General features: G+C 45.6%; 1 protein-coding gene across 4 annotated transcripts; it reads left to right on the top strand.

Moving 5' to 3' along the window:
- The first annotated feature begins 535 nt into the window (after positions 1-535).
- On the top strand, positions 536-7,092 carry LOC119329746 (oxysterol-binding protein-related protein 2A-like). 4 transcript variants are annotated; one of them, XM_037602820.1, is made up of 10 exons: positions 536-973; positions 2,701-3,063; positions 3,333-3,411; positions 3,748-4,190; positions 4,615-4,770; positions 4,996-5,163; positions 5,251-5,391; positions 5,953-6,180; positions 6,276-6,389; positions 6,493-7,092. In XM_037602820.1, the coding sequence occupies exons 1-10, from the start codon at positions 593-595 to the stop codon at positions 6,646-6,648; spliced, it is 2,229 nt and encodes a 742-aa protein (XP_037458717.1). In that variant the 5' UTR covers positions 536-592; the 3' UTR covers positions 6,649-7,092. The 4 variants fall into 4 exon arrangements, with proteins under 4 accessions (XP_037458717.1, XP_037458719.1, XP_037458720.1 ...); XM_037602822.1 differs by lacking the exon at positions 536-973 and adding an exon at positions 2,243-2,315; XM_037602823.1 differs by lacking the exon at positions 536-973 and adding an exon at positions 2,319-2,426.
- The last annotated feature ends 4,105 nt before the right edge of the window (positions 7,093-11,197 follow it).

The following is an 11,197-nucleotide window of genomic DNA, read 5'->3' as shown; positions in this document are numbered from 1 at the left end:
AAAAAATATACAAGAATGAATCCCATGGAATTTTTGTTTGTTTGATTGTATCACATGAAAGAAAGGTTTTTTTTAAGAGATTGGAGCCCATGTTAGGTTTTTCATGGAATGTAGTACAAATGATTCCATTAATTTTTTTCTATAGTTTGAATCCTATGAATCAAACGACAAACAACTTAGGAAGGATTCTTTGTATCAAAGAGACCTTTCAGGGGATATAGAATATAGTTATAGTAAAAAAAACGATAAATTAGTACTCTTTCAGTAAACTAATATAAAAACGTTTAAATCACTACATTAGTATTCTATAAATATTTTTATATTAGTTTACAGAGGGAGCAATAAGTACTCCTTTTCCCTTTTACAAAGAAAAAAATATAAGATCGTTTGTATTATTATATTAGTTATTTAAATGATCTTATATTAAGTATTTCAATAAGTAATTAAGAAAGAGCAAGAGGAAAAAGGAGAGCACAGCACCCACCGAGACAGAGTGACCCACACATAAATAGCATCCAACCGCTCCTAAATTAAGCGTCGCGTCGCGTCCCGTCCCCCCCTCTCTCCCCTCGCCGTCGTCGAGCCGACGACGATGACGCACAGCAGCAGCCACCACCACCACCACCACCACCACCACGCGCTCTGCTGCCTCTCCTCCGCACCGCCGCATCCCGAAGCGTCGCCCACGCCGGCACCGGAGCCCGCCGCGGCCACCGCTACGCAGGTGCCGGGGTCGGTAGCGGTGGCCGGCGTGCTGCACAAGTGGACCAACTACGGCCGCGGGTGGCGGGAGCGCTGGTTCTCGCTCCGCGACGGGGTGCTCTCCTACTCCAAGATTCGGGCCGACGCGGGGGGCGGGGAGGCGGCGGGACGGATCGCTGACGACGGGGAGGTCAGGCTGATCGGCGGCGCGTCCGCGAGGATCGACGGGGGGCGCCGCCCGGAGAAGCCCGTCGGAGTCGTCTGCCTCAAGGTCGGTGGTTGCCTTCTCTCCTCTCCTCGTCGCCTTGTGGCGTCCGTGTGCACCCGCCTCGTGGTGGGGCTGGGGGCAGATTCTGTTTCCATTTCCTCTTCAGATTTCCTCCACATTTCTGATCGATCGTTTCAACCCCGTCTCTTACTCCATGCGATTTTTTCTTCTTCTGAACTTTCTTGCGCTGATCCCTCGATCCAGTGATTCGTTTGGCACATTGCATTGCGCCCCTGGATCAAATGCTCAGATTCCCCGAGGTTTATTAGTTAATCCCTTCCCAGTTCTTGCATCGGTGAACGCGCTTTCGCCTTGTTTATGATGAAATGGTTGGTGGGAGAGCGCGTCATTGCGCTGGATCGAAGTGACGTGATATGCCTTGTCATTTTGCCGGCGGTGCATCGTCGTACCAAACTATTCATCTCATGTCCTGTCTCTTTGAAATTTCCGATGTTTTTTCTCGTCGGTGCTTAATAGAGGTGATCAGGGAATCAATCAAAATGCTTGAAAAGTCTTTGTGTTTCGACGCAGGTTTCTAACCGATCTGTGGTTTGTTCGTGATTTGGATGGACATTTTAAGTTTTATACCAATTGCTCATTATCAACAGGTTGGATTTTATATTAACCAGTCACCATTTCCGTGGTCCAGTGCCACCCGCAAATTCTTGTCCAAATTTAGCCCTATCTAGCTTAACCACAAGTGAACAAAAAGGCCTTGCTATTTTTCTCCCCCTCAAGTGTAATCTCCCCAAAAAAAGAGACCATAGCTAGCTTTCTCTATCACGCAGCCACAGGCACATCTATGGACATGGAGCCCTTGTACTTTCCACAGATTTGGTCAAATTTCTAAGGTTTGTGTGTTGCAGCTTCTGATAATGATGTCATTTGCTAGTTGCTACCGCTGCAAAGACAATGATCTTTAGCCGCTAGTCCCTGTCTTATTACTTTCATGGCAGAAGTGGTCCAGTAGTGACATGGTTAATCTTTAATAGTATCATCAAGTCGAACAATCTGAGGGAAGAGGTGGGAGTATATGCTCAGGGAATTTCTTGTTGCAATTTTGAATTTTGCATTATTGGCTTGTACTGGTCCTGAGGTTGCTTTTCCACGAGCCCCTTTTACTAGCTGCTGCTGCTGCCGCTGCACCCGCAGTAGTAGAAGTACTGGCTAGCACCGGGTCTTTTCAATACAATTGGACATGGGTCCCAGGAATTCAAGGATGTACAGTTGAAATTAAGTGGTCACATAGAGAGGTAGAGGGACTAAAACGGGGGACCTGTGTGCAACTTGGATTGAATTAGGGGGACCTCGTGGACCTTCAAGGGCTGCATAGGTCGTTTGCTAGGTTCTCCTATTTTCTCGATCCCCCTCACCCCCTCTCATCCCCAAATATTTTCTTGTTGACTGTTAGATGCTCCTTTGCTTGCCTTCCTTTACCCTTTAATTGAAGCTGAAGGTAGAGGGAGGGAACCGAATCACATGATTTCTCTTGGAATACCAAGTCATTTTTCTTGTGTCTGCTTTTTGTCCTCTACTTTGTCTGCCTCTTGGTTGTTAACGGAATAAACATCGAAGCCCTCATCTATTAGTTCGATAGATTCCAGCCTTTGTATATGCTCCATCTTTGGCCTTGACAAGTAGCGTCTCGTATCAGGAGGTTCTCTTCATTTCCATGTGCAACGTTTCCCTGTGAGTAACATGGTGGTGCTAATTTGTTCTCATGTCTCTAGGTGTCCGCATTTCGTGAGAGCAAGTCCGACGACAGGAGATTCTACATATTTTCTCCCACAAAGACACTTCATTTGAAGACAGATTCGAAAGATGCCCGTGTCGCTTGGATCGAGGCCTTGATCTTGGCGAGGAGTGTTTATTCGCTCAGGTCACTCAGTGGAAGAATAACTTTTGTGCAGAGTGATGTTTCAGTTTCCACTGCAAGGCTTCGAAATCGGATGCACCAGGATGGTTTAAACGAGAGTCTTATACAGGACTGCGAACAGATTATGCTTTCGGAGTTTTCAAGCTACAGAAAGCAACTGAAGCTACGCTATGACGATCATCTAAGCTTGTTCGGATCTAGCAGACACCATTTCGAGGTAAGAATGGCTGCGTGTGTTTCTTTTGAGGCCATGCAATTCTAAGAGAAAATGCTTATATGGAATTGATAGGTAGCAGGAACTGCTAATGCCTGAACCTAAATAGTGGAGCTACATCATATGCTTATTGGTCATATGTTTTTGCTTATCAGTAAATCTCATATGGAACCTTTTACTTAACTTTGCAAAGGTTACTCTCCTTGAAAGGTTACTCTGCTCTTTTTTCCTGCAGGAATTTTACATAGTGTATTACACACCTATTTGTGCAGGAAGGTAAAGATGGAAATATAATACAGGGGGCGTTGACAAAAAATGAATTTTCTAGTTCCCGGCATGGAAATTTCAGTGGTATGATTTCTTAACACATACTAATCAAATTACTGCACTGTGTTAGCTGCATGCATCTACTTATGTGGTGCTTGCGTCCTTCTTTCAACTGTCTCTGTTGGATGCTTTTTTAACCTTTCTCATTTAGTTGTCTGAATTATTTGGATGTGCTGCCTTATTTCCTAAAGAAAGTAAAGAAACTGTTGCAAGTTATTTTTAATGGAAACTGCTGCAAGTTTTATTTTTCCGGAAGCTGTTGCAAGTTTACTACACTATCGCCTATAATCAGCATGCCTGAGTTATCCCATGCTCTTGCATTAGCTTTTCTAATGATCCAGTGATTTGTTTTTTGCCCAGAATATAGCACAACAGAATCTGATGAATTTGAGAAGCAAGATGGTGGTGAATTGACTTGTGAAGAGGACTCTACATTCTTTGATGCTGCAGACTACTTCATAGAATCAAACAGCAGATCTTCAACAATGTCAGATTCCACAGATTGTGGTGTACACAGTGCTACTAACATAGATAATCCAGGTGGCCAAGAAGTTGTGGATATCCAAATTCAAGATTCTAACAACATGCTACCTGAAATCAAACGACGGAGTAAACTACCAGAACCTACTGAGAAAGAGAAAGGAATCAGCCTTTGGTCCATTATTAAAGATAGTGTTGGCAAGGATTTGACACGAGTATGCCTTCCAGTTTACTTCAACGAGCCACTTTCATCCCTCCAAAAGTGCTTTGAAGATTTCGAATATTCCTACCTTCTGGATCAAGCCTATGAATATGGAAAAGTGGTAAGATCACTTATACGTTTATGATCTTGAATTTCTAGGATATTCAACTGTTTTATGATGAGTGTTTTCGGAGCAGTAACAGTAGTCACCAGTTGCTTTTCTTGTTTGTGGCCACATGGGAGTTAACATTGATTACGGAATAGTGTTAACGTTGATTGAGTTCTGCCACAAATTTATTACGAATGGGGCAGTTTATCTAGTAACACAGATCAGTGGATATTTGTCTTTGTACATATTGTATTTTTTATCTGGTACTCCCTCCGTAAACTAATATAAGAGCGTTTAGATCACTAAAGTAGTGATCTAAACACTCTTATATTAGTTTACAGAGGGAGTAGTTTTCTTCTGATTTGAAATTTCCATGTGCTGAGGTTGTGAAGTGTTATTACAAATTTTACTCATGTATCTATTGCATTTGATTTAGGGGAATAGCCTCATGAGAATCCTGAAAGTAGCTGCTTTTGCGATCTCTGGCTATGCTTCATCTGTCGCGAGACCTTGCAAACCATTCAATCCATTGTTAGGAGAGACTTATGAAGCTGATTTTCCTGATAGAAGGATCCGCTTTTTTGCCGAGAAGGTCAGTTAGTATTCTTTCTTCTACTTATGCAAAAAACTCTGTTTTACTTAGTCTGTTTAGTCAAAAGCTGTTGGAGTATATTTGTGTCCAAAATCATGCAATTTCTTCTGTTTAATAGCCTCTTTTGTTAATTTGGGAACTGAACATTGGTATCTTAATAGTCTGAAACTGTGCTTGCGAGGCTTTTAATTGCAGCATGTTGCTGTTCATCATTTGCATGGATAGGTTAGTCATCATCCAATGCTGATTGCCTGCCACTCTGAAGGCAAGGGCTGGAAATTCTGGGGCGACAGCAATGTAAAATCCAAGTTCTGGGGGCAGTCAATTCAAGTTGATCCTGTTGGCGTTTTGACAGTGGAATTTGATGACGGTGAAATCTTCAAGTGGAGTAAGGTGGGTGGCATGATAAGACGGGACACTCACGGATTGGAACTATATTCAAAACTGAATTCTGCCTGTCACATGCTGATGCGTTTTCAGGTGACAACAACTATTAATAACCTCATTCTTGGGAAGCTGTACTGCAACCATCATGGAATTATGCACATAAAGGGGAATCGGCAGTATTCATGTAAACTCAAGTTCAAAGAGCCATCGCTGCTTGACCGCAATCCTCACCTAGTATGTTTTTCTTTGCCTCCTTTTTTTACAGGTCATCTCATATTTTATCGTGAGAGATGTGATTAGCACCTTGTATTCCTCTGAGCACAGTACCTCCTGAGTTTCTGACCAATCTGTGTTAGTCATACCGTACGTGGCCTAGTGTAGCATATTTACTTGGACTACGATGCAGACATATGGATAGTTAATGCGTAGTTTTCATGGATTTAATGAGCAAAGCACGTTCCTGTATCACTTTATTTAAGGAATAGGTCGTGTAAATATCCCGTCCAAACTTTCAATGCAAGGTTACAGACCCCTGCCCTGAACTCTAGAATCAATTTTGCTAGAATTATTAATTGACCAAATGTGTGTAGATACGATGAAACTATTTCATTCTCATGATGATCCGACAGCTTGTAATGGGGTGTTTACATATTAAAGTAGGGGTATTACCCATTACAGCCATGCTGTTTAGCCTGAATGCTATTGTAAACAGTTTTCCCCTATTTGAATTTGTGAATGTGTAACTGTTTCTGGTGGATCCCTGTTCATTCCTTGCATACACCTTAATTTCCTAAGGTACAAGGCTTCGTGGAGGACAATGATGGAAAGAAGGCTTCATTTTTAATAGGAAAATGGGACGAAAGTATGTACTATACAAATTTAGATACTTCCAAGGTCAAGAGCGCCGATCAATTGCAAGGTGCCTCCCTACTTTGGGAAAAGAACAAGCCTTCTCCCAACCCAACTCGTTACAATCTATCTTCTTTTGCGATCACATTGAATGAGCTGACCCCAGAGCTTCAGGTATTGGCGTGGTTGTAATCTATGTGCGTAAATACTCCATAATCCATAATATTCTGTGAAGACCTAAATAACGTAATTTTTTGACCATGGTAAAGGAGAAACTCCCCCCTACTGATTCACGGCTAAGACCAGACCAGCGGCATTTAGAGAACGGTGAGTATGAGAAGGCAAATACAGAGAAGTTGAGGTTGGAACGGCGGCAAAGAATGGTATGATCTCTTCCTCCCTCGCTTGCTGTCTGTCTGAGAAAGTTGGTACTAGCTAGTATAAATCACTTGCCACGCAGTTTCACTATATCTATTTTCGTCACAGTCGACTAAACTTCAAGACAATGGTTGGAAGCCTCGATGGTTCGAGCAGGACGCAGAGGACGGGGCATATCATTACAAAGGTGGGTACTGGGAAGCAAGGGACGAAGGACGCTGGGACGGATGCCTCAATATATTCGGGGAGTTCTCAGAAACGTGAACGATAGGCATTGCAGCAACACTTGGTTCATCCACCCCAACTGCAATGCGACGATCGACGTCGGAGCAGCATTGCGCCCCAAGGCATCATCGGGTTGAGGAAGAAGAGGAGAGAGGAATGCAATGCAGTGGCCAGTGGATATAGAGGCATTGAAGAAGAATGCCTTGCCGTCTTGAATGGTAGATAGATATGGATGGCGATGGTCTCCGGCCCTTTATTAGTACCTAAATAATAATTCAGCCATTCTTTCGTTCGTTTGTGTTGTATGCTTGTTGTTCAGTAGTCTTTTCCTTGTGGGATTGGCTGGTGAAGCAACTCTTATCTGGATGTTTCGTAGATCGTAGTCATTTGTAGAAAGAAAATAGAGGATGAGTTTACAAAAAATTACCATAGAGTGGACAGATAATGGCATAAGCTCGGCAAAGAAAATCCCATTCGTTGCTTTGCTGAAATGTTTGTTACATACTTTGTTCATATACTATTATACTGTATGCTCGAACAAAAGAAAATAGTAGTACTAGTTAGGTAAATTAACTATTAGGAGCACAGAACCATTTTCCTTTGTAGTAATATACATGGCCTCTTTTGGTTCATAGGATAGGATTATCATAGGAATAGGAATCTTGTAGGAAATGAAATGACATGTATCTCAAATCTTATGAGTAGGAATAGGAAACAAGATGTCATTTGATTGACACCAAAGAAATTTTTTCATTGAGTCTAGACTCTTTTTTATTTTCTTATGAAATGTGAAGGATAGGAACCAATCTTATGTAAGAATAGGAATCTATTCCTATGAACCAAAGGGCTCTAAAGGAAATTTTTTTGTAAGAATCTTATCCTTTAAAATTCCTATGAAATTCTTCTAAACCAAAGGAATAATGTTTTAGCTAATATATTACTCCGTCCGTTCCAAAAAGAGTGTCGTGGCTTTAGTTCAAATTTGAGCTAAAGCTGAACTAAAGCCACGACACCTTTTTTTTATCGAAGGGTGTTAGACTGTATATTTACATAGAGCTTCTGTACGTAAATGTATATTGTATTTATACATATTGTGTATCCCTATATATATAAAGAGCCACACCCGTATTAGGGTGCCGTTCCCCGCAAAATAATAATAATAACAGGGTGTCGTTCAGTTTCCCACAACCCTAAGTTTTACGTGGTATCGGTTTAGGTTTATGATCAATGTCTTCCGCCCTCGTCCCAATCACCTTTGCCCTAGCCGCCGCCGTCGTTTGTTCTGTCTCGCCCGCTGGTCTCCATGGCTGGTGCCTCCAGGCCGCCGCCTCCACGGTCACCGCTGCCTCCTCCAGGATTCGGTGATGCCGCCGCCTCGCCGCAATGCTACGACGCCATCATCCCGTCCCCGCCTCCTGGCTGGGCTCCGCCTATGGGCCTCCCGTGCCCTACGGTGCTCCATCCGCGGCCAACCCCGGTGGCCGTATGCCGCCATCGGCCCACGGCGCCACCTCCCTTGGCGTCCAGCAGCAGCCGCCGGCCCCGGGCGCCACCTCATACGGTGTCCAGCAGCCGCCGCCATCCACTAGCGTCGCCCCCCTACGCCGCTTCAGCGCCACCGCCGAACCCCGGCGCTGCCACGACCAACCCGTGGCTGACAGCGCCCTACGACCCCTCTGCCCATTGGCGTACACCTACCCGACGGCCCCGACGTCCTACGGTGGTCCATCGACGGAGTTGGTGGCTTCTTCCGTGCACCCGAGTGTTTATGCGCCACCGCCATCTTCGGACCCTGTTGTGCCTACTACGTCGTTTTACTTTGCGCACCTGATCCTGGTGAAGCTCAGGACGGATAACTGCTTGTCGTGGCGTGCTCAAGTACTGCCGCTTCTTCGCGGTCGATATTTGGAGGGCTATGTTGATGGTACACTACCGTGCCCTTCGCCGTATCATCCGGCGCATCATGCTTGGGTGGCCCAGGATCAAGCCATTCTCTCTGCTATTCAGTCCTCTCTCATGGAGGGAGTCTTGTTGCTGGTCATCTTCGCCGCTACGTCTCGGGACGCGTGGACAGCTCTTCATACTAGTTTTGCTTCGCAGTCCCAGGCGCGTGCTCACCGTCATCGACTACTTCAATAAGGTGACGGGTATGGCTGACACACTTGCCTCCATCTGCTAGGCTCTTGGTCCAGAGGAGTTCACCTCTTATGTGCTCAATGGACTGGGTGACGACTATGATAATTTGGTGGAGAATATCAATGGTCGTGACACTCTCATCCAGCCGTGTGAGTTGTACGCGCGTCTCTTTGCCACGGAACAATGCATTCAGGCTCGCTGCTCTACATCGAGTTTCCCTTCTACCAACGCTGCAATGCGTGGCAAGGGCAAGCCCTACAAGCCACCAACTGGTGGCAAACCTCCGTCGGCCGTGCCCAACTCGCGGAACTCCACCACCTCCGTGGGCGGCCGAGTCCGTGCCTGCTGCCCCTCATGTGGTGCTCAGGTCCCCTGCCGGCTATGTGGGCTTGATGGCCACCTTGCTTCCCGTTGTCATCGTTGCTTCAAGCAGGATTTTTTGGGGATTGGGAACAGGCTGCCCTGGCGAGTCATGAGCAGAGGCACACTCCTTCCTATCCTGTTGATGCATCGTGGTACATGGATACGAGAGCTACCAATCACCTGACGAGTGAGATGGGCAAGCTCTCTACACATGAGCCGTATCGCGGACATGATCAAGTTCGCACCGCTAATGGGGAAGGTATGCACATCTCACATATTGGCCAGGCTTCACTTCTCACTCATCGATCTAGACAATTGTGTCTACTTAATGTCCTTCGAGTTCCCTCTGTTTCACGTAGTTTGCTATCAGTTTCTAAACTTACTCTTGACAATGACGTTCTGCTGAATTTCATCCTTTTCATTTTTTTGTCAAGGACCGGGACATGAGGGACGTACTTCTTAGAGGTCGACTACGCACTAATGGTCTTTATGCACTTGGTGTGCCACCAGCTCCTTGTGCTTTCAGTGGTGTTCGTGTGTTTTCATCACATTGGCATGCGCGCCTTGGTCATCCTGCCACTCCCATTGTTCGCCATGTACTTCATCGTCATGAGCTCCCAGTTGTGTCCAATAAACATGTTGATGCAGTATGTGATGCCTGTCAACAAGGAAAGAGTCATCAGTTTCCTTTTTCTGAGTCGAGTCGTGTAGTCAATAAACCGCTTGAACTTGTGTTTTCGGATGTATGGGGCCATGCCCAAACCTCTGTTAGTGGTCATAATTACTATGTCAGTTTTATTGATGCTTATAGTTGGTTCACTTGGCTTTATCTTCTCAAGCGCAAGTCTGATGTGTTTAATTTTTCTTGCAATTCCAAGCACATGTTGAGCATCTGCTCAGTAACAAAATCATTCATGTGCAATTCGATTGGGGGGGGGGTGAGTACCATAACCTCAATGCATTCTTTAATAAGCTTGGAATTACGCATCGTGTGTCTTGTCCTCATACACATCACTAAAATGGTGTAGCTGAGCGCAAGCATCGCCATATAGTTGAGACTGGCCTCGCCTTGCTTGCTCGTGCCTTCGTCCCTTTCCGGTTTTAGAGTGATGCTTTCTCCACCGCCTGTTTCCTCATTTACATGCTTCCTACACGACTCCGTCAGATGAAAACACCACTTGAACTCCTGCTAAATGAAGTTCCTGATTATACATTTCGCAAGGTTTTTGGGTGTGCGTGTTCACTAAAAAAAAGACACATCCGTTACATTTTGGGCCGAACGAATTTTTTTCTGTCATGCTTATGACACTTCTACGATGATAATTGTGACAAAACCCGGTACCATCATAGATGTGGTGGGCTCCTACTTCTATGACAAAAAATCATGACAAAAAATGAGCTTTTCGTCCTGGGCGGGCCGGAGACGCACCTGTATGACATTCTTTGGGCCGTCCATGACGGAAAAAATCATGGTAGAAGCGAGGGCAAGGAAATTTTGGGGAGTTCCCGGTTACGGTGGGTGGTCGGGGCCGAGCGATGCACGGAGGGATTGCACATTTCTCTCGTACACGAACACGCGTGTGTGCGAGGCGTTGAGCTCTAACTGAACCTGAGTGAGGCGTTCGCTTACTGAACCCGAGCGATTGCACTAGCTACGTTACTGAACTCGAGCGATCGATCGATCCCTTGGTTGTTAACTGAACCCGATCGAGGGATCCCGTCGCTACTGCTACTAACTGAAGCCGATCGAACCTGCTGCCTCTTGATGAACAGTGATCGTGAGGGTTGGTTGAACGAGTCGAGACGTACGTGGTTGGGGTTGGATGAACAGTTCATGGTGAGGGTTGGATGAACAGGACCCCGTGGTAGTAGTAGGCCGTTGCCGCTGGATGAACAGGACCCCGATCGAGGAGGCCGGTGGAGGGTGGATGAACAGGACCCCGTGGAGGCTCCATGAACAGTAGCCGGTGGAGGGTTGATGAACAGGACCCCGTGGAGGGCTGGTTGAACAGTAGCCCGTGGAGGCTGGATGAACAGGCCCCCATGGATGAACAGTAGCTGGTGGAGGCTGGATGAACAGGCCCCCGTG

Source organism: Triticum dicoccoides, chromosome 7A (assembly GCF_002162155.2).
Source record: "Triticum dicoccoides isolate Atlit2015 ecotype Zavitan chromosome 7A, WEW_v2.0, whole genome shotgun sequence".
Lineage (NCBI taxonomy): Eukaryota > Viridiplantae > Streptophyta > Magnoliopsida > Poales > Poaceae > Triticum > Triticum dicoccoides.
Note: the sequence above shows the minus strand (reverse complement) of the source record. Positions and strands in the feature narration are given on the sequence as shown.

Bases quoted from the DNA above. Each gene is read 5' to 3' on its own strand.
- LOC119329746 (XM_037602820.1), top strand. From the start codon at position 593: ATGACGCACAGCAGCAGCCACCACCACCACCACCACCACCACCACGCG. The intron at 4,191-4,614 runs GTAAGATCACTT...CATTTGATTTAG, and splicing joins CCTATGAATATGGAAAAGTG to GGGAATAGCCTCATGAGAAT. The intron at 5,164-5,250 runs GTGGGTGGCATG...ATGCGTTTTCAG, and splicing joins AAATCTTCAAGTGGAGTAAG to GTGACAACAACTATTAATAA.